Source organism: Tympanuchus pallidicinctus, unplaced genomic scaffold, assembly GCF_026119805.1.
Source record: "Tympanuchus pallidicinctus isolate F22 unplaced genomic scaffold, pur_lepc_1.0 scaffold3, whole genome shotgun sequence".
Classification (NCBI taxonomy): domain Eukaryota; kingdom Metazoa; phylum Chordata; class Aves; order Galliformes; family Phasianidae; genus Tympanuchus; species Tympanuchus pallidicinctus.
Genome location: NW_026294747.1, coordinates 85,846,231 through 85,870,604, shown reverse-complemented (window position 1 = coordinate 85,870,604; position 24,374 = coordinate 85,846,231). Strand labels below are relative to the sequence as shown.

The 24,374-nt window shown below is 33.9% G+C and overlaps 1 protein-coding gene across 4 annotated transcripts in view; it reads left to right on the top strand.

Moving 5' to 3' along the window:
* The window catches only part of DGKB (diacylglycerol kinase beta), a 328,785-nt gene extending 304,750 nt beyond the window's left edge, over positions 1-24,035 (top strand). For all 4 annotated transcript variants that reach the window (XM_052695392.1, XM_052695389.1, XM_052695393.1 and 1 more), the window contains 3 exons: positions 10,528-10,648; positions 12,643-12,703; positions 22,879-24,035. In XM_052695392.1, coding sequence (XP_052551352.1) covers positions 10,528-10,648; positions 12,643-12,703; positions 22,879-22,986 — 290 coding nt within the window. In that variant the 3' untranslated portion in view covers positions 22,987-24,035. The remainder of the gene's footprint in view (positions 1-10,527; positions 10,649-12,642; positions 12,704-22,878) is intronic.
* Positions 24,036-24,374: the final 339 nt, after the last annotated feature.

Here is a 24,374-nt window from a genome sequence, read left to right as displayed (position 1 = left end):
CGAATTATTTATGTAGACTTGCAACATAATTATACCAGATGGTGTATCATATGAGGTCAAAAAATAATGAAGGAATCTGTCGTTAGAACTGAAGCAGCAAGAAAAGATGAGTAACTAGGGACTGAAAATTTGCTACAGCATTTGTCTAAAATCAACCTTTTAAAATGTTTTTTGCATATGTTCCCTGTGGACTTGTTTGTATTTATTATATTTTTGTCACACCTTGTTAGACTTCAGCAAAGATAATTTACAGTGTGGTGAAACATACTCCCAATTCACAGAGAAGTGTATTTGTCCTTTCATTTTTAGATTATATATTAGATGTGTTCAGGAGGTTTAATCAGTGCCTGGGGATGGAAAGAGGTGAATTAAAACTACCAAGAGAAAGAAATAGTTTTCCAAAAGTCTTTCTGAAGAATTCCTTCAAAGCTCAACATGTCCAGCTCTATTACTGACAACATTTCCTTCCTGTCCTGAGTAGAAATATTGGTCTTGTTAAATATATTGGACAGAATAAACATGACTGTCTTTGGTTCAAACACGTTTACAGTGCTTCAACAAATCTACTCATCCTAGAGAACAAGTACAGTCATCTTATTCCCATATTTCTTCTTTCTGTTTCCTTCCCAGTTGTTTCTTGAGAATACCTTCTGCTTTTATTGATTTCATGGTCATTAACTTCCATCTGAATTGACATGATCCACTGGTGGTTTTGTAAGTTTTCAGCTTTGAGTACTGAAGTCTTTGCCTAATTAAGAAATAAAAGATTGAACCTGAGCCACTTAATGCAGAAAGAGGTCATGGCCTCAATGAACTCTGTAGGAATTTCTCATATTTCAAAGGCTATTATTGTAGGACTTCAATGAGTACATCATAAGTGACTGTTTTGGTATCTCCTAGCAATTGTTCCAGCCAGCTGTCTGGTTCTTTTAGGTTCTTCAGGTCTTCCTCCAAATACCATTGACATTATATGAAACAGGTCTGTCACTTGAATTTGAAATGAAAATCTTCATTTTTGTTTTGAAGGTTGATTTTTAGAAGGTGACTTTCCATTAAAATCTAAAATTTCTTGGGGAAATGGACATGTTTCTAAGAAAAAAAAATATATATATAGAGGGAGAAAAAAGAGGTTGAGATCCAAGAATAGGATTAAAACCTGTCCTTTTGTATGCTAGAATCTAAAGCCAGATGTATTATATAAACATTCCAGTGGAATATGGGAGAGATAATCTGATATATACAGATGCTAGCAGTCAAATTACTCAAGCTGTACTGAAATTTCCTTGCACCTGGCACTAAAGGTATTAGCCATGCCAGTTCAGCCCCCCAACACAGATGTTCTTGTTGTACCACTTTGTATGTGTGATGTTTAGGTTTCTGTTTAGTTCGGCACAGCAGACATAAATACTGTAATCCAAAGACCATCCATTCATTAGTGCACCTGCATCTTCTTCTTTCTTTAATACCTTTAGAATATTGCCAGTCCCCTTGTGCCGCTGATCCTAGTGCAAAATAGTGTCATGGAAAAGAACACTTAGCTACTATTACCATGCATGAATTACAATGATGAAATATTTTTTTCAAAATTGATCACACAGTGCGTTATACAAATAGGGCTGGATTTTTTGATCCCTTAAATATGTAAATGAAAACCTGTTTGTTGCACTCACCCATATTTATTTTTCTTGATAATTATGGTATGTGATTTCAGAATACTAAAGTAGTTACCATAGAGATAGGCCTGAATAAACAGAACTCTTCATAGTCATGGTTGCAACTCACATTAAGTCCATTTGATATCTCTGAATATACATCCCTAAATTATTTGTTGAGAAGAGACCAAAATTGCATTAAGAACTCTCCTCTTATTCTGCTGAAAGTAACCTTGAAGGTGAGCCTTTCCATGAAATGTTCATGAGAAGTCTTCTGTCCTTCCGGATTAGTTTCTGTATTTAACTAAAAACAAACAAGAGACAACTTTCCCACCCTTTCCAGTGAATAACTGTTTTAATAAAATAAAAACAAATCCAGAATGACTATTTCCATGTTGTATTCAATGAGGTTTGTGCCAATGAAGTTGGAAACTAGAAAGCCTTTATGGAAGTGCCATCCTGTCACAATGCCAGTGAGTAACCAATTTTGTCCACCCTCTAGAATTGTCCAAATGCAACTGGGTTGAGAATTAATTACAGAAGTTGTTTTTTCATTAACTCCAGATGTGTTGACTGCTATATTCAAGTTTGCATTGTCCATACTGAAAAGAGAACTGAGCCTTGGGTAGAAATTGCTCTTGCTCAGTCCTAGAGGTAGCATATGTGCTGCTCATGTCCCCCTCAAACAACGAGTTAAAAAGAAAGTGTGTCAATTCCACAGGCCTTTGCCTCCAGCAGGAGCTGGACCACGAGTTTCAGCTGCAGTTGAAAAATGTAGCTTTGAGCACTCTGACATACACACTTTAAACCCTCATAAAGAGCTAAAAATTTTGATCTATCATGCATCTCAGTGACATTCAGAATAATTTTCCAGGGTTAGGCTCAAGGTTAATAACTTAACAAACTGCTGTTGTTCAAACCACTATCCATTCTTCATACTATGATTTTCAAACAACATGGAGTGTCAACACAGTAGAGGATGAAAATGGAATTGTTTCTCATGGAGAGAAATAGTAATGATAATCTTTAAGGAGGTTATGGGTTTTGGGGCCAAAATCACTACTGCACAAGGAGGAGAAAAGTAGAGAAAAGAGGAAAAAAGAGGAAAGAAAGTAAGGAAAAAAAAAAAAAAAACCAACAAGCAAACAACAACAAAAAAAAAACTCCTTGCTGAATAAATAATGCCATTATTAGAGTTTGCTACTCTGCAGGAAGGGGAACATTTATCCCCTGTCAGTACTAGAAATGTACAAATCAAAGCTGGTTTCCATTGATCAGTTTTCTACATTTCCATCAATATTACTGTATTTTTCTTTTCTAGGCTGTGGCATTTTTATAGGCTAATCAAATATCCAATATTACTAGGAGCCACTTAAAGTGAATGCCAGAACTACTAAGAAGTAACTTGAGAATTAGATCTATTTTTGTTAGTTTAAATGATCTTGACTTGCTCATACTGTATTGTACCTGATGCTCAGTAAAATGAGAATACCAATACAAATAGAAAGATATCCGGTTTGAAGTTCTTAAATATCTGTTAAAAGTGGTGAGCAATCCAAGCACATTAAAATTCCATTTTCCCCCATACAAGTGTTTGCTGCAGATGACCCCCACTGATCTTAAATATATTTCTGTATCTGTAACTGAATAGAGGTTTTCCGTACAGCATGTTCTAATGGTACTCTGGCCTTTAGCCAACAAGGCACTGAATAAGGCTATTTTTAAAATACAGAAACTGGGAACAGCTGCAGCAATCAAATTTGATAAAAACAGAGAGGAACTTTTGCTTTTTTTACGGTTTGTCCAAGTTTAGACTGCTTTCATAGAACAGCTTTTGTTCTGTTGGATGAAGGGGGTATAAGAGTAACAGAGTGAAATCCTTTTGAACAAATAACTTTTAAAAGAATACAGATTAAAATAATAGGGGGCTTTTTGGTGCAGCAGAATGTTCAATGCAATTGTACCTCAAACTATTAAAAGAGTAAATCTATAAAAAAAGAATACATTTTGTCTGCCCAGCTTTACCATGAAAGACTTACCCATAATGATCTCCTGAAGTGGAAGATGAAACCTCTTGTTTCAAATGTTGAACATCTGATCGTTGGTATTTGGGAAAAGGTTTGGGTTGAAGCTATTTAATTTGAATGCTCTGGGGTGGTGGGGGATTTTTCCTATATTTATTCTTTTACTATTAATCAAGGAAGTTTCTCTTAAGAATTTTCCTGTCCTTTCCCCTTCTAAGCTTAAAGAAAGAAGTTCACTTGCGTTTTACAAAAGCCTTTTGTGCATGTTAAAAAGTTCCATGTAATATTCAATTAGAAGGACTGATTATTTCTTCTTTGCACTGCTACTTCTGGGGGGAAGCTTGTCACTCCATGATTAATGGGATTCCAGAAATTATTATATATGGGGGAAGAAAAAGGTCCAATACACAGTATTAGGCTGAACTGCGTCAGTTAAACAGTTCCAAGTGAGCCAGAGCCTCCGTGGTGCCATGATGCAAGACAGAAGACACTGGGTGAATACTGGGCCTTGCTGAAGTCTGTGAGAGTTTTGCCACTGAATTCAGCAGAGTCAGGATTTTATTAACTGCGTTCATTTTAAATATCCAAAGCAGCAGCCTTTCAGTTTTACCTCATTTAGAGTATATCATTAATTCAGATGGTAAAGCAAAAATATACTGTACTGCTTAGAAGTGTATATATCTGGATATATATCAAACGTGTGTATGTACTTATAGGTGTAAAATGTCTGTGTGATTGCCTGTATATTTATATAAGTATAAAATATCTGCTTACTTCATTATCATGCTATGAGTATCTCGCTAGGGTGGATATTACAGAAGTGGTATTTCTTCTTTTCCTCACATTAAGAGACAGACTTGTTTTGTTTATTTTTAGCAGCAGGAGAAAATATGAAGGCCAGAGTAAAGACTTGAATTGGGAATCGATATTGTCATGATGTATGGAACCAACTGAGTTTTTTTGTGTTTATAAGCAAACTCAAAATAGTCAAAAACTGGATCTAGTATTAAAGACATAGGACTTGATATCTATGCTAACGTCAATGTTAAGAGGGAGAATAGAATTTGAAATTAGAGTGTTGTTGATTTAGTTCCTGTCTGATACAAATTTTCATGTGTGAACTTGTCCAGTAATTTCTGCAAATTCATGATCCTAATGCTTTATATAGCAGCAAAAATACTATGACTCTCCTGGGTCACACATAATATATCCAGCTGAGGACGAACCTTTTACAGAACCTAAAACTGTGCACAATTTCCACTTGGTAAAATTGGCATGATAATATTACTTTTCCCCCATATTTTGTCTGCTTTATTTGTCTATGCTATAAACTCTTGGATGTAAAATCTTTTTCTTGTAATGTGTCTGTGAATCAGTAAGTTAACAGAGCCTTGACATTGTATGGTCCTCTAGGTACAACTCTGAAATAAAGTTGTAAACATTGAGGCGTATGTTACTTCAGGTAGCTTCTCAAGTAGCATAACAATAAAACAGAATGCATAGAATGCTTTTGACTTAGTGATTTCTTGTAACCAGGAATCTAGAATCTAGAAAAAACTGTTCATTTGAAATCATGAGCTTTGTGGCATTAAATGCACCTTGAGCTTTGTGTACAATGGTCATGGAAGTGACCCTAAATTCCTGCACAATGGGAAACAGTAGTTTTAATACATCCAGTGCTCTGAGAAGATACTGAAGTATTTGTGTGGTGCAAACCACTGAGCTCAGGAGGTTTTCAAGGATCCTCTGGCATCACACCAGTTTTCATATTCTTATCCATTATTTTAACTTGGGCCAACAAATTTCCAGTGTGATGATTACCAGGATTTGATTACATTTAGCAAGCCATGGAGTCCCTTCTCTCTGAAGACAAACTGCTGCCAGAGACAGATTTACCACTGACCAACAGTGTTTTTATGCAAATGTGCCTGAGTGCAGTAACCCCGAATTATAATAGTCATTCAATCTCTTGCCAGGACAGCAATATTTATATATTGCAGAGATAAATGGGATATCAAAATCCGTTCCATTACAGAGGCAAAGTTCTCTATGTAAATCAGGATTTCTAATCATGCTGCTTCTACTCACTACCCCACTTTTCTTTCCTTCGAAACGTGTTCTCCTATTGTGTATTCACTTTGAATATTGAAGTGTTCAACTAATGCCAAGCTAATGGAAAATGTAAATGCCTTGCTAGGAAACTTTAAAGTCTCCAAGTGTGTTTCTTTATGCCCTAGGCAGTACTGTAAAGGACTTGTATTCACGGATAGTGTTTTGTCTGCCATTTCTGTAAGTTTCTGTTTGGACTTCTATTACTCCTGCTGCCTGATGGGAGGAAAAGGACAGTCATCTACCTAGAGACATCCTTCCCATCAAGGATGAGTGTAAGAGGTCAGATGCTCCCCTGCATGTGAGTGACCAGCTGCTGCCAACAGTGCTACTTTGAGACAATTGCCTTTGTGTGCTGCAGGGGCTAACATTAAGAGACACGTGAAGTCACTTGGTTTGTTGTTGCAATAGCTGAAACGTGCATTGCAGCATGCAGAAAATTTGATCAATGCAGTCATAAATTGAATAAATTATCTTTAGAATAAAATTTGTAGAAGACAGAAGAAATACAACCTGCCTAAAAATACAATTTGCCTAAAAAAAAATAGTTTATAATCTATACTTTATAGACACATATAGCATGTAATTTTAGAATACAATTTGAGGATCAAAATGAAACAACTTTCTGAATTAGGTCACAGGCACAGTTTTCACAAGTGTCATAGGAAAATCCTCATTATAACCTGTTCTAAGTCAGAGAATCATAGAATATCCCAAGTTGGAAGGGACCTGTAAAGGTCACTGAGTCCAACTTCTGATTCCACGCCGGACCACCAAGATGTTTAGTGAACAATTCCATTCATTATTCTGAACTGTAATTGAATAAAAGTATAAGAAGGCAACAAGAACAGTGCCACTAGGTCAACTTACAAGTTTGCATTTCTCAGTATCTGACCTCTAGCACCAGCTTGTGTTGCATGATTAGAAATAAAGCATAAGAGGGCAAACTTACACTGATATTTCTTTTAAGATACCCTGCGAGATCTATATCAATTTGTGAATTAGGAATTTTTTAAGACTAGTATGGTATTATGATTTAACAGAATATCGTGTAAAAAGGCTTTCCTGTTTGTTATAGAAGAGATATGACATTCCTTGGTTTTTGATTTTAGAGAAATGCTAAATAACAGTACTGTGTTTACCTAGTTCATGCTACCTAAGATTTTCTCTACCTGTATCATTTTTTCTCCATTCATCTTCCTTCCTGAAAGATCCTAGTCTAAATTCTTTTCATACAGAAGATATTTCTTACTGTGTCTGGTTGCCTTTTTCTCTTTCATCTCTTATCTTTCATGTCATTCTATGCATTGTTGATCAACTGTAGCTACAGACTCTGTAGTACATGGAAGTACCAGTCATAATATTTAATAGGATTTTCTTAAAATCAGTTTTGAGCATCAAGCAGATATTATCATAGAAGTAGCCACAGTAACTACATAATCTTAATTTTTGCAGGACAGCCGTAACCCATATAACATATACATATAGACATATACACATGGACGCACGTTTCTCTCTAAATATGCATGAATATAACAGGTTACACATGTCATTAGCTCTGTCAGTTAGCTCTGTTTCCTTTAATGGGCATTAGATTGCATGTATTCAATTTTCTGCCTTCTTGTTGCCTGTTACTCTGTAGTGTGAAATTCTTAAACAGTTTTTATAACTGGCCATTATTTTTACTTTGCTGAATCCTCAGTATCTCGCTATCTGGTTCTGTTCCCAGACTCTATGTAGGGGAATATGTTGAGCAGTACATAGCCCAGCACGGGTTCTTCTGAGAAATCAATGACAGCTTCATACCAGAATGAAGAATGACTTTGCCTTTCTCATCTTTTAATTTAAAAGAAGTCTTGACCGTGTTTAAGAGAGTTTAATTTCTTTCAGAGTTGTTGGTGAGGACCTCTTAAGGACAAATGCAATTCATTCATTGATGTCTTGGTCCTTTATATTCAAGCAGTGTACCCAAGCTTATGTAACACCTTTGAGGAACTGGACTAGAATATCTGCACAGCTTTTTTTCACCCTAAGTTCTTATAGAAGTAATTTAGCTCAAGGATTTGTTGAAATGAATGTTGCACACAAAACCGTCAGGTTGAATATGTTAGCAACAGTGCTAATACTAATGAGCCCTAAGTTAGGTTTTACAAGTTTCCAAATTACATTTTGCATTTAATGTTTACTGCTTCTGAAGGGAGGTTATGTCTAATTTAAGTCTGATTCTAAAAATACTCATATTTTGCTTAAAATAACTCTGCTTTGAGAATGTAATATGGTAAATGCTAACTTTTAGAAAATACTTCACTTTTTTTGATAGATAAGAGTATTATTTCGTTCCATCTTCCAATGTTTAATACACTACATTTTTGGAGATGTGTGATATGGATCAAAGGGCAGAGTTTGGCCCTTAGTTACCTGCTGTTACTGGCACTAGTCTTACAGCTATTGAAAAATGATGCATCAAATTTATATCACTGCAAATGTCACTATTCTGAATCTTGCATATGGTTGCCTGAGCTGTCAGTAATAAAAATCTGTTCTTAATTATTCTCCCATTTAAAAAATAACCATTTTCTAATAACCAAATGAAAAAGAATTTGATGTTTTCTTTGGCTGGAAACATTTTAATGATTTAGTGCCTCTATAAAGTTTTGTGTGCTCTTGTAAATTAGTGAGACTTTCCCATTTAAATCTATGATTATCAAGAAAGCAGAATTTGTTTAAATCTAAGTTAAAAGCGTATGAGTAACTCAAGGAAAATATTTAAAGAGAATACAGTCCTTTAAACAATTCAACAGAAAACTCAACAGGCAGAATTGGATTTACATGTGTTATAGAGATACTAACTATAATAATTAATTGTTAAAATTAATCCTATTGTATTAAAATATTTTGCCATTTGTTTTGTTCTTTAATTGTAAATTATACAGTTTATTTTTGCTCCATTAATATCATTTGGTACACTTCACTGTGATGGGAAAATCAAAATGGCAAAGAATATTAAGAAAATGAAAGCACTGGATAGCATATGATTTTCTGATTGGAAGCAGAGTAACCCAGACCATAAATCCTATTTGATTTTAATATATATATTTTTTCCCCTATCACAATATTTCTTTCGGTTAATTATCTTCTTTCAAAGCCCAAAGAAGTGAACAGAAAAGACTCAATTTGAAACTTTGGACTAGAATTACAGATATGATAATTAGCATGAAATTCTACCTTCATTAAAATGTGACGTATCTAAAATACACAAAGAATAATGTGCTCTCCTATCTTTGTTTTCTTTAGTGTGATGATAGACTAACATTTTAGCTCATGGCTCTGCTTCACCAAATAGCCTATCTTTTGGAAACGGGGATATTAACAGCCAATCTATAAAACATACATGATATAAAGCTAAAAATTTTTTTTTGCTTGTCCATCTGGTCTTGGCAGCATGTATTTAACCAGAGCATATTATGTATTTCATACATAACACCTTATTTTTTTCTGGATAATATTTCATTACCTTACTTTTTTGCTTTTCAAACCAGATTATTTAAGATACTGATTGTATTTCTGTTTGTATCCAAAATTCTAGACAAAATTTGTCCTCACTCCTTGAAGTCAAACAAACTAAAATTTATTTTAACAAGTACGATATTTACATGTTATTTACATGCTATTGGAAATGTAATGTCAAAATGCTACGTAATCAAAATGCAGTATGGGCATCAAAATGATTGCTGATAGGAGTTTTTCCTGCCCTTTTTGCATTGAATCTATGTACTATGAGGACAGGCTGAGGGAGTTGGGCTTGTTCAGCCTGGAGAAGAGAAGGCTGCGGAGTGACCTCATTGCAGCCTATCAATACCTGAAGGGAACCTACACCCAGGAGGGGAGTAAACTCTTCAAAAGGGCTGACAATAGCAGGACTAGGGGAAATGGATCCAAGTTGAAGGAGGGAAGATTTAGGTTGGATGTTAGGGGGAAGTTCTTTACAAGGAGAGTGGTTAGGCCCTGGAACGGGCTGCCCAGGGAGGTTGTGGATGCCCCGTCCTTGGACGTGTTCAAGGCCAGGTTGGACGGGGTCCTGGGCAACCTGATCTGAATGTGTATGTTTGGTGGCCCTGCTAGGCAGGGGGGTTGGAACTACATGATCCTTGAGGTCCCTTCCAACCCGGGTGATTCTGTGATTCTGTGATTCTGTGATACTAATTGGAGCAAAAATCCTATTAAAATATATATATATATATCGTCTCATAATTAAAAACAATAATAATGCATGCACACAAGGTCTGAGTTAGAGTTGTATGCATTGTCTGGAAAAAGATACTAGCACTGTATGGGGCACTGATTTTTCCTTTGTCAGATTTTAAATATCTATTGAAACAATAAATCTGTAAATATAAGCATAAAAAATTCTAAGCTGCAAACATTTCATTCTATGAAAAGGAGCATTTCCTGTTTTCTCACTTGCTGAGAGATTTTTTCTTTCTGTGTATGAATTTAAACAAGCCATGGAGTGTATTATTGTGTTTTAGAGTCATTCTGGTCAAGGTATTTTAGAATAGTGTACCAACAGGCCCAGATGCACCAAAACTTAAAACTGAAATCACTTCTTAGTGATTAGAAAAGGCAGTTCATATCATTTTTTTATCTACTATCATATATAGCTGGTCTTCTGACCAGCTTGCTAAGAATGAAAACTGTCAAAATCATGTCTAGACCAAATGCAATTTTTTCAACTTTTTCAGATCTTAGTGACCAGCTTATGGAAGTAGTTGGTCTGGAAGGAGCCATGGAGATGGGTCAAATATATACAGGTCTGAAAAGTGCTGGAAGAAGGCTTGCCCAGTGCTCATCCGTTGTCATCAGGTATTGACAGATCTAATTTGCCCTACACTGTTGTATTGAACAATAAAGTTTTATATATTATCAATTGATATTTATATTTCACCAGTACAGTTTATTTAACAGTGTAATAGTCATAATTACTGAACTTAATGCTTGTGAGAGTATCAATTTATATATCAAATGTATTCTATTCATTTTTCTGTGCCCATACATCTTTCTTGCTTTAACTGTATGAAAGAAAGAGAGAAAGCAAGCAAGAAAGAAAGCAAAGAAAGAAAGAAAAAGAGGGAAAGAGTAAAAGGAAGGGAGGAAGGTGTTTACATTCAGTTTTTTCATGTTGTATTTAACTGTCATTTCAACCTATGAAGAAATATTGTTAAGCAATTGGAGGAGAAGGAGTAATGTATGAACATCCTGGTTTATTTTACTGACTGCACTCAGTGCAGATTAGAGCAAAAAGGCATTTAACGTTACTTTGACACATTTTAACCCATTTGTAATGCATTTCTCACCAGAGAATAGTAGTATGCAATTAGTATTTGTAAAGCACTTGTTTGATCCATGGAAGTCAAAGTGCTCTCTTTTAAATTTATTTGTTATTTATTGAATGCTGGTAAGTTACTATTAATAAATACATTGATATGTGTAAGCTGTGAGCAGTGGAGCAGATTAATTTAGCTACATTTTATCACTTACTATGCTAACAGTGACCAGTATGTTTACAACAGAAGAAGTTTGGATGCACTCTTAAGGAAAAAATAATTATTCTAACTTTTGGATTAAATAAGGGCTGGAAAAAAGAAAGGCATTCAACTTCATCAGTGTAGAATTTTTCAGGAAGAATTTTGCAAAATTTTAATAGTTAAGTCAAAAGTTATAGAATGAAAGGATCAAGACTGAAATTGGATATAAAGTATGATAATTAACAGAAAGAGTAGAAGTCAAAACTTAAAGATAGTTCAGGAATTCCTGAAGCTTGTAGCCTATTTTTGAGACTATTCTCAAGGACCAGGTGATCCTGGCTTCAAATTACTCTCTCATGAGGGTGAGGAAGAGAAATGAGAATGCAGAGTCATTCATTCCCATCTTCCCTGGCTACCACGATACAATATTTTAATCCCAAATCAACAAGAACTGCAAAAGATCTAGAATTATTTCAAACTTATGTGAGACATCATTGAATATTCTTTCCTTCTTTTTCTTCTGGCTGTTGATGACTGTGGTTAACACTACAACCTGCTGGTCATTTTAAAATAATGTCTGACATAGAATTTCCACTGATCATGAGTGATCAACTGACTCATTTTTCCACTGTTAGAATTGATTCTTCCATGTTATATTGAGTTGTCCAGACTATAACACGGTCTGACTATAACACAGAAATATAGAGATGGAAAAGGTCATTTAAAAGATCATCATTTTTAACTTTTATTTTCTTTTTATCATTTATCTATGCTTTTCTAAGTATGGAACCCAAAAGTAGGCATAGAATACTATCTGAACATTAATATTGAAATCATTGACCCTTTACTAACAATTTATAACATGGTAAATTAAATCTACTGAACACAATAGAACTGTCTGTGGCTACTGATCTGTCTAACCTGCTGTTAGGCACAAGCATAAAAATATCTTTCATGATTTTAGTAAAGCAATATTAGAGTTAAGATTTATTTCTCCTTTTCTTTACAGTATTCAGTCTAAATTTAAAAAATAGATTTCTGTGTTTTTTCTTTTCCTGTAAATAGTTTTTTCTTGAAGTTGTTGCATAATTCTCTCTTCATTTCACAAATTGAAGACTATTCTCTCATGAGACAGTAGAGTCTAGCAAGATGTGTGTGCAAGGTGTCTGCCTACTAAGAAACTGGTTTACTTTTGTAAGCATGTTGGAGATTACATAGAAGCTTGGGTAAATCTGGTATATACGTGTGTGCCATCACATATATCTCCTTAAAAGTACATTTTTCAATTTTGTCCAGTTGCATTTTCTTATTTTATGAAATATATCACTTTAGGACCAGCAAGTCTCTGCCTATGCAGATAGATGGGGAACCTTGGATGCAAACCCCCTGCACGGTAAGGATACAGTTATTGATGGGATGAGGACTAAACAAAAAGTACATAAACTTTATTTTGTAATTACAAAAATTACCGTAGTCACTTATATTTACTGATTTATTTAATGTCAGTCCTTGAAATGAAGGAAACAAGATCTTTCAGTTTAAGAGACAACCCTTATCATTATTAATTCAATTACTTAATTAACATGTTCATATGCTGTTATTGTATAGCTCAACACCTACTGCCTTTTCAATTTATCATGTTGTTTTTTCTACAGGCTAGGATGGAATAAAAGGTCAGTTGTTTCATAAGTTTGGAAAATACAGGGTGCATAGCTTTACGCAATGTGATCATTTATTTCTGATGCTGTATTATTTTTATAGTCTCTTGTTGCATTACTGAGGACGAACCAATGTGAGTTTTGATGCTAATAAGTAAATAATTATTCTGTAAAAATTCAGGCAACATTTCCTTTGTGTGTTTGAGAGTTCATAGCAAGAACATTGTATTTAAAGCTGAAGCCTTGGCTGTACTGTTTGAATTATACAATAGAAATAATAATTAAAAATTGGTTTAAAGAAGAAATGAAGGCAAATAAACAGGAGGAAGAAATCCATTCCTCCAAATTTGATAAAATAGGGAAACGCTTGCTCACTGCAGATTCTTTGAGGAACTGGTTACACTGTTCAGTTGAGGGAGCAGCACAACAAAGGTAGAGCACTAAGAGCTCTCCATTGTCATCTGTCTTTGATTAAATTACAGAGAGTAATGAAGCAAATCAAGATATTGCAGAGTTTTAAGCTTTTCGTTGTTATGTATAGTCATAGTAATGTACTTTAGTATGCAATTTTACTGACTTTTACTAAAGAAAATCTGTACTGTTAAGTAGCTGAGTCTCTGTCACCTTACACTTTGTAAATAACAGTAATGTGCCAAAGAAGAAGGTATTCCACCACAGGAGAGAGTCATTATCCAAATTTAGGTTCTGGATCACTTTCATTATCATTGTCTCTAGTAAAGATAAAGGCAACACAGAGAAATTAAAGGGAGCACCTTCAGTAATGTGCTATCAAGCCTGGGAGCTGGTAACGTATAGGCTAAGAGGAATAAAGAGTTGTGATAGTCCAGGTTTTCTGGATATTCTGTAGTGTACAGCTGAACCACGGGAAAGTGCCTAAAATCTAATTCTCTGTGGTGAGTACTAAGGTACTGCAATGAGAAGGGAACTGTGTAAACACACACTGTGTTTACAGAACAGGCAGAATAGTGGAGATTTTCTGATGTAATCCAATAAACTTTTTGGAGTTAGATGTCATTACCTTTACCTCTTCTACACAAGTGGTTCATTGCAGAACAGTGCTGCACACAGCTTTTACTTGTTCAAGAAAAACATAATTTTTCAGTTACAGTTTACAGAAGATAACTTCTGGAAGGATGCTGGCAATGAGGCATGCTTTTTTGGTCCTGATTTCTTGCTCTGTACAAAATCTCTGCTATCTGATAATAATGCTAGCAGAAGCTGCCTGCACGACTTAGGACAAATCTGGAAAGAGAGAATAGAGTTTTTACATTTCAATTACTGCCTTAAGGAAACAGTAAATTATTGCTGATAATTACTCCTGTCCAATCAAAGTAAACTTTTTACATGGGATAGAAGTAGCATATACTTTCCTGTGGAAAATATCCCTTGTAATATAACACCGTTAAGAGAAACTACTTTGTGTTATGTAAAAAAAAAAACCTCACTGTAGACTGTATTTCTTTCATATGAGAAGAGCTACTTCTTTTCTGTGCTACTGCACCACTATGAATTTAGGTCCAGAATAAGTATTTTATGTTACATTATTCATTTTTTAGGAAATATTTTGTTTGTTTTTTATGTCTCTTCTGAGGATCTTAATGTATTTATGGAGTTGCTCCTCACATTATTGCCCCTCTAAATTTCACACAAAGAAAAAAGATATAGTGCAACCTCTCCTCTCTCCATCAGTATGCTGAAGTTTTTCCTTTTTTGCAAAGTACTAGAAATTGCTCCTGTGACAATGCCAAAAATAGATGTTAGATTTGATTTCTGAGTGTGTGTTTCAGAAGGGTCCTTGGAAGACAAAATGTACTTGACCATATAAATATAGGAAAGATCTCTGTAAAGTGTATCCAGAACTAGTCTGAAAAAATATAAAATCATAACAATTAATTCTTATGCATAGCCAGCTAGATAGCCTGCTTTTTGAACTAGAAAGAGCTCAAATTTCAGAAAAAGTATGATGAGACCAACATAAGAATTGTGAATTTTTGTCTTCTCTGGAAACAAAATTGCAGCTTTTTCCCAAAGCTACCTTCAAGCAAATGACCAATTAAACTTGCTCAGATGAAGAAATCCAGGAGTTTTGTTTCTTAGATGATGTATGAGTTTTCTTTTCCTTTTATTTCCACTCTTAGTAAATGTATTTCCTTAAATCTTACAAGGAACTGAGGCCATTATAAGAAGGTGCTGGCATTCATACACCATGCATTGCAACATATGGGGGACATTCCCATGCTTCACATAAGGATGCTGAAGGATGCCCTTATTAGTTTACTATCTGTGTGATTTACAGAACAGAAGCTACTGTCCCAGCTCAGTCTGCTTGTGTATACAAGTTCTATGCACATCAGTTAGTTCATGTACAAAGATCATGCTCATCAGTTAGACAGAAGAGCTGAGCCTCAACTTTTTGATTCTTGAATGCTCCAGACATAAATCTGTTGCTGAAAAAAAGACTGCTATCTCTCCCCCTCCAATATACTTTCAAAAGCTGAAATAACACATTTGATTTTGACATAATAACATCAGGAATTTTGGCTTCCTTTAAGTTCAGTAGTTTTAGGGTCTGACCTAAAAAAATTTGAGAGATCAAGTAGGAAATCAATACAGTCAGTATGTTTTGAATCAACCTTGCCCAAGGTTGCAAGTGGCTGAGCTCAGAAGTCCTTTTCTGTTTCTTCTTCATGTTTTGGTACTAATGACAGCATTTTGCAAATGATTTCTCAAGAAATCAGGTTCAACCTAATCAAAAATCTCTTGCTATATTCCATTATCCAGACTAAGCTATATTAAATCCCTATTATATATGGGATGCAGGCTCCTCATACAGGCTTGGAAGTCTATTTCCCACCAAAGAAATCAACAAGTTTACCTTTCCTACTTTCCTACTTCTCCTGTCCTTTCTCACACAAAGAGAAGAGAAGAGAAGAGAAGAGAAGAGAAGAGAAGAGAAGAGAAGAGAAGAGAAGAGAAGAGAAGAGAAGAGAAGAGAAGAGAAGAGAAGAGAAGAGAAGAGAAGAGAAGAGAAGAGAAGAGAAGAGAAGAGAAGAGAAGAGAAGAGAAGAGAAGAGAAGAGAAGAGAAGAGAAGAAAAGAAAGAAAAGAAAAGAAAAGAAAAGAAAAGAAAAGAAAAGAAAAGAAAAGAAAAGAAAAGAAAAGAAAAGAAAAGAAAAGAAAAGAAAAGAAAAGAAAAGAAAGAGATGTGAAATATAAAAATGCAGTGATTCCCCAGAAGCTATGGTCTGTGATTTTTCATTCCTGTGGTCAGTTTTAGTACTAAAAAGTTGCTGTGTTGTTCTTTTATTATCTCATGTTCTCATACTGCACAATCAACTAGCATCCCTAAAAGAGAGCATGAATGTATTCCTATAGACTCTGTGAGTTGCCTCACTCCAAAAATCTAATAAACATCCAGAATTACTGAATATGTTGAACACATGGAGACTACAGTCTGACAAAGTCACTTTGTTCCAGTATAATAAGATGCAGAATCTGAGCATCAAATTGTATTGTTTTCACTGCATTTTTTTTTTAATAGAAAAGTCTTTGGGACAAGGAAAGATGATAATGTTAATGTTATGTTAAACATCTTGTCTGATTAGCTGAGGAGGAAATTCTATCAGAGCTCTCCCAGACAAATATAGCAACATGAAAGATATCTATGGTTTCACCTGATCTCCAAACAGGTCATTAATAGTAATGAAACTTCAAAGACTCTCAAGTTAATTCAATAAACCTGTAGCTTTAGCCATCAGGACTTTTTAAAGAAAAGTAATCTTTCAATTTAGCTACATAAAATATTAGTATTGTTTTGAAAAATCTATAGGAATATTCCATCTTAATAACTGTGATTTCAGTTCCTTCATCTATTCCTGACTTGATTGGCATCATGTCTGTTATAATGTCAAGCTGCTAGTATAATTAGATTAAAATGAAGAGAGAAATGTGTACAAAATGTGAAAGAATATTGCCTTGATGAAGGAATGAAAATGGTAATCCATACTCAGAGCCTATCTGATGGGCTGGCAGAAATAAAATCATCTGAAATATTTATCTTTAATAGTTTTTTTAGAATTATTTACTGGTAGGAAAACTTGTAAGAAGCCATTTAATAATGGAACTCAGAAATTATATTTCATTATATTATGATTTGCGTGCACCTTAAAATAAGTTTGAATAAATTAATGAATGTATGGTTTCTTTAGCCTTGCCTTTAGTCCATAAAGATGTGGAGTGTGAGCACAAAGGACTCTGTGAAGTCCGCCTTTGTACTTAAGTCCAGACAGAAAGCAAGAATAAAAGTACTGTTAATGATATTTGTGATCTCCTAGAGCTAGTTGAAGGAAAAACTGAGATTTCTTTTTGTTTAGATCCGTTGAGGTCCATTCTGACCCAAGCCATTCATTCACTGATGTTATAAAGAATTTGCAGCTGTTCTTACAGATTATCAGTTGGTAAAGTAACCTCTATCCATGTCACTGAATGTAAAAATATTTTTTTTATATTATGGGAAATTAAATTTTTATCTGTTTCTTTTGAGCAAAGATAAACTGAGTTGTAGGTGTGGTAGCTTGTGTTAGTACAGTGATAGACAGTTCCAACACAATTAAGCCCCAAATGAAATTCTAGAGTGGAAGCTAGAAAAAAAGAGTTAGGTCTTATGCTGAAATGCTGCACTTTCTCCCCACAACAACGTGCATACTTTGTGTTTCAAGACCTGCATTGTTCATTGTGCCTCTAACACTTTTATCATGAATCTGGGCATTATTTTTTGTGTTCACAGGTACAGTGCACATTAATTAGCTTTATTTACCTAAGCATATTTTTTCTTAATTTCACAACAGTAGTTTTTGTAATTGACAAAGCAATTTGCTGCATGTGTGCTTTCTGCACCCCAGACAAATACTCTACATTTAATGCACCTTTCTTTCCAGTTCAGATTGTTAAGAAAAGAATTAGTTGTGACTAATTGCCAATTAATTTGCAGTGGTTTTAGGGAGGAGGGAGAAAAAAAACAATTGCACCTACTAATTAAAATTTGAAATATTCTGAAGTGTCATCTTTAGGTGTCTGTGGAATACATAATTTCCATTTTCGTTCTGCCCTGGATCTGTAACAACCCGAAGCTTGACAGCTCTATTAATTTAAAACCTCAGTGATACCTATTAGTACAAAACATGAAAAAAATGCCATTAATCATTTATTTTAATTTTGCAGCTCTGTCATTTTCTCAGTATGTTTAAAAATTATGATGACACCGTAATGTTTTCCAATCTACCTGTGTGAAGGGGAAACGGATCATACTACTTAGGAGAGAGACTAGAGTATATTATTAGAGTTTAATTAATGCCAAACTGATTAGATTTGATTGCACTCTGCACAATAATATTGTTAAGAAATTTGTTTAAAAGATGTGTTGCATAATGCTATATTTAAAACAACTGATCTAGACCTGAGAGATTTGACCAAAATGTCGCATAATGCAAGTCTCAGGTTAATTTTTATACCACTGCCTACATTCAGTCACCCAGTACAGCTCTTGATCATCTACAAGAAGATAAAAGTGTTTGCCACTCCTGTGATACAGAAGTGTTGCATCCATTAATTTCCTGTAAAGGGGATGGCAAAGAGCATCCAAACTGGAAAATCCTTTATACACTCAAACCTGTCAACAGCAAAATCTTGCTCATAACATGGAAAAAAAATGACTTTAAACTAGCAAATCCAATCTTTTTTTTTCCCCCCAGCTAGGCTCTAGCATTTTTCTTGAAGAGTTTACTAAGGTTTTTGTTTACTTATTTGTTTTAAGATACTTTGAGGGTTTTTACCATCTCTTTATCCATAAAATACAGAGTTAATTTTTCAATATTAATTGAACTATTAAAAGCACAGCTGATTGTCTCCATTCTCAGTTTTATATTTTTAATTAGCATTGCAGCTTGTAATTGTATTTCTGTGCTAATAGTAAGTATTTAGGCATTCTGTGAAGTCAGAAGCATAGAGAGAGCTAGCACACACTGTCAAAATATTAGCATACATGCAAAACTGATTGACCTTAAAGAGATAGCTTTTACACTAAAAATGTTGATATTTGCAGTTTTTTATTGAGTGGATATGTTGTGTTAATGTGGCTTCGAGGCATATTTTGGAACTCTGACCTGCCCCAAAACAAATTTCAAATTAAGCATTTATAAATATAATTATGAATTTATAAATATTCTTCCTGCTCCTTTATAAAAAAAATTCCAAGTAGAATGCAATACCTACTTCTTTCTCAAGAATTTTACTTTTTAATGAATCTTTTGTCCCTTCCCACGAATACATTGTTAGACACACTTTCTAGTGATAGAAAGGTGACTTCAAAATTATAATAGCAATATTTTTATGCTAAGCGTATTTACCAGATAGAGCAGTCCTTTAAGTTTCTATGATCATGAATTCAAAGGCTATAACCTTGGCTTTGGTTAGTGAATGAGACTTTTTCCAGTGATTTCAACAGATTGAGTTGTAAATATATGTAGTATATATGTCTATAATATTGTATATGAGGCTTTCAATTAAAAAAAAAAAAAAGATCAAGATATATTAGCAATTCATGTGTCTATTTAATTTCTTCCTAAATGAAATTATGTTATTTACCATTTTTTTTGTACTTTTAAATTTCTTCCAAATTTGTCAAATAGAAGTATTCTATTGCATTTTTCCTCTAGTAGCATTTCATTCACTTCTCTAGTTTATGTTTAAATTATCATCCATGCTTTCAGTCAACTTGGATAAACTATCTCTAAAATGATTTTCAAGTATTCCTGACTATTTGGCATGAGTATGTTTATCTGGATATCATCAGCTGCTAAAAATGTTAGGTTATGGTTTGAACTTTCTGTGTGTTTATTTCTGACCACTCTCTTTTTCTCTGGTTTTGTGTGCACATTGTGCAAGGAAATCACAGGTTCACCATAGAATAATGAAAAGCAACAAACTATCACATCTTATTCAGAGCTTTTTAAAGCTTTAAAAATTGTGCTTCTCATAATAAAGACACAATGTTACTTGCAGGAGAGAATAAATCCATGTGATGAAAGTTAGTCTCTACACATTAGATGAATACAGAATTTATACACAGTTACAAGTAGTGAGTTTGTTGAATATTAAGTAAATCAAATCTTGGTTGGTTGTAATTTAAGATTTTTTTTCCTCTTTTAATTTTTTTTTATTTTATTTTTTTAATGTTTGTTTGTTAAGGGGTTTTGTGTGGTTGCTTTTGTCTCCATTTCAGTCTTGTTTAGAGCACTCTATGTGTTTAGTCCCACTTTACCTGCTACGCTATTTCTCTTTCTGAGACCCATCTTGAAGTACGCACGTTCACTTGTCAACCACACTCACAACACCCTCTGCTACTATTGCCAGTATGCAAATAGGAGCAGCAACAAGAGTCTGGGACAGAAAGACATTGCCTGAAAGTCGTGAGAAAGACAAAGTATCTTTTGGGCAATGTTGTGCAATTGTACCGTGTCTATTATAAAAAGAGTGATCTTTTGTGAACCAAAGGTAAAATATATATGTAAATATATATATATATATATATATATATTTTTCCCAGGATAATAAGTTATCAATGGTTATCACTGTTAACCAGTGCATTGTTAATTACACTATTGTGCATAAGTAAAAAAATATACTTAGTTAACAGGTTTTTTTTTCATTATTATTTTCAGAATGGAGAGTATATTATGTCATTGGATTGTGGCCAGTTTACAAGAGTTGAAAATATGTCTCAGAAAAATGTATATAGGACTCCATCCTCATATGCATGAGTGGTTAATCTTGCTTGTGCAACTTGGCTGATCTCAGCTGATAGGATACAACATACTGAAGAGGTCATGTTCTCTGAAACAGATGGCTCAAGCCAAAAAAGAGCATGACAAATGATAAATATTTTCTCAATATGTAATTGCATTCACTCTCAGCAGCATTGAACAGCCCCAATCCAACATGCAATCTGTATGAGGTCTCAGGATGACCTCACCTCTTCATACTAAAGCCTTCTTTTGAGCTCTGCTCTTTTATTTATTTTAAGATGAAATTATTATGATTTACTTCTGAAAGAAATTCTGAAGACATTTCTGTTGCCTCATCATGGTCAAATCCTGTAATCTGCTTGAACCCTTATAACTCTCAAATTCACTCACCGCATGTGCAGATTATTTCAGGTGTTGGTCCTCAGAATCAGGCTGATGTCATCATTATTCCTGAAACACAAAATATGTTTCATGAAGCATATGAAAGTTACAGAAATACTTGAGGCAATTTTTCAGGACTAGATCATCAGCTGGTTTAACGTGACATCAATGGAAAAATGCCAACTTACCCTGAGATTTGGCTTCCAAACTGGTGCCTGAAGAATTTTATGTGAGAAAATATGTTGATGCCAGTCTTTGAAAGCAGGAGTTGTTTTCTGTGTGAAATTAATGTAGGTTGAAAAAAAAAACCTACTAAATTTGATACTAATGAAGAATCTTGACAAGAAGAGGTCACATATGAAGTTCAAGACTAGTGTACAAAGGTAGCATTAAAAAAAAAAAAAAAAAGAATATTTGGAAAATAGCCTAAAGACTCTGAGTTAAATAAACTCTCTTATTCTATTAGGATTTTTTGGTTTCCTTATATTGTAATGTAAATTTCCACCCCAAGAAATGTCCTGATCTATACTTTAATGAGCCTGTCCACGTGGCATACATTTTTTGTTTCATTACTATTATTGAATGACAAGTGAAGGATATTCATTTTAACTTGAAAATGTCAGGTACGCACTTTAAGAGATATATTTTTCCAGTTTTTAATGAGGTGGTGTTTCTTTTGGAAAGAAATACCCATCTCTGATGTAGGTACTATGCAGATGACAACTGATATTTAATAAGTGATGGTTCTTGTATTAGTCGTAGTTCACTAAAGAAAATGTCTCGGATTGCTTTTGAAAAACTCTTAGCATCACTAGCCCAAAGGCAAGATGTGACCTTTTTATTACATAATGAGAATCATTTATTATCTTACAATGTATCTTAAAGTCACAGACAAAATGCCACTTTGATAATTGCTTTCAATTAGCTTTGAGCATAGCATACATTCATAAAATGTCTTCTCTAATTTAGACTTGAATTAGAGAAAATTGCAGACATAATCTACTTTAAGGTTGTCTCATATAAGGTGATTCGTAGTTTTATATCAAAGGAATCAAAAATGGGTGGCTTTAGAGCAATCTTGCAAAGTGTTTTAAATAGGATTTTCAATATTTGAGTCTATTCTACTAATAATTAATGAACAAATTAGAATCCTAGTTCATCCTTTTTTACCCTTTTTATGTGTTAATTTTTTGCTTTCATTCATAGTGCTTATTTTGAAATTAAATAGTGTCCTGTGTTAGAAAACAGATACAGCTTGATTAGAAATGTAAACAGAGCATACAGTGATACAGCCTCTATCTTAGTGATAGGCAACAGTTTGGTCTTTCATCATGTGTGTCCAACTTCTAAATTCTCATCTTCTATATATTCTATATTTTACATGCAAGTAAAATATTCAGCAGCATGCAGAATGTCCCACAGTCAAGAAGTAAGATCAGATATCAGCCTGCATTTTTTGTATACTATTTGTAACATTGATTGCATGTATAATTGAAAGTATTTGTGGTAACAATGATTATACATACATTGGCTTACTGAATATGTAGCATCATTCAAAAAAAAAAACAAAGGTCTTTTTCTTTCCTTGATTGATTAAATGAAGGTTTAGAAATTGTATGTAAAGATGATTCAGACATTTCAGATACTTGTACATAGGAATTTAACTAGCTCAAGGGATAACTGTGATTTTCTTCTTTCTTCCCTCAGATAAAAATTACCCACAAGAACCAAGCCCCTATGTTGATGGGTCCTCCTCCAAAAACTGGTCTTTTCTCTTCTATCATCAAAAGAACAAGGCACCACAGCAAGGAATAAGTGTGTGTAGTTTAGTTTTTAGAAAATCAATTAGCTTTGTTGGGCTTTGGAATATTTATGCTGAAAATCTTTCAAAAATTTTAGAATATCTTCTACTTGCAAATTCATGGATTTTCAGTTAATAGTTTCTGTAACTGAGCTAATGTAAAACTATGCTATTAGAAAAAAAGTTATTGTCACAGGTTTGTAGGCATTTTGCATGAAGAAAGCAGATGTTTACATAAGATGATACAGCATTTTTTTTGTTGTTGTTGTTGCATGAAGTACCATTTATTAATCTATGGGATAATTCTGCCATGGAATATAAGAAGAGAATGCCATGGGTAATTTGATTTTCTCTCCTTTGCATTTCTATTTTTTTGTGTGTGCTTTTTTCTATTATAACGATCATCTGCAATAAGTTCAGTAGTGTCTCTTGAATCAAACATCTCCACATCAATAACCAATGAGACCTGGTTCAGAGTAAAGTTTATTACCGGTCTCATTAACTTATATTTTATCATTTGTTTCTACCCTGAGAATATTTTTATTCAGCTAAGTATTCAAATCTTAAATCTTATTCTGATAACTCCTATGTATGTAACTGTACCTGCTGAAAACTTAAAATTCATTGTATGCAATATTCAAATGATTATGATTATTCTTGTGTAGGTTTTTGCAAGACTTGAAGTTTGAGTAAAAATTATCTGGTTAAAGAGATCATTCAAAGATTGAAGATAGTAGTGTTTGCAAAGTAGCTATCAGTGTCATTTGTTGAAACACTAGAATCATTTTCATGAGCAATACATCTCTGGAGCATAGCAAACTTTAAATCATTCTGCATTATTGACCAATAGTATTGCGTGTATGCACACAAATAACCAAAGCTCATGCTTAATAAAGTGCATTTCCCACCAAAGATTTAGTGAAGGATACTTCAGAGAAATAGGTTAATTCATAACTAATCAAGATCACTGGAGTAGACTCACCTCTGAAAATTTAGAGTTCTTTTGATTATGTCGGCAATGTCCTGACAAATGTTGGGATGGGAAAAAAAAAAAGACATTAAATTGCAAATAAATAATTTTCATTTATTTCATAAGCTGATAAACACATATTCTAAATATTGAAACATACATAGTTTAAACATTGGAAAATTAAATATATGTCTAATTTTATTTTAATTATTATTTATATATCTATGCTATCCATAGTTTACTTGTCCTCTGAATTAATATATTAAGGAAAGGATAAACTGGTATCCATTTCCCTTTCGTAGTCTGTTGCCTGGAATAAAAACATCTCTTGTAATAAATTTGGGGGAAACAATTTTCCAGATTTTTACTTAGCCCTCTGAGAGACTTCCTAACAGCTTAGAAATCATAATACAGGGATTTGTCTGAGGTTTG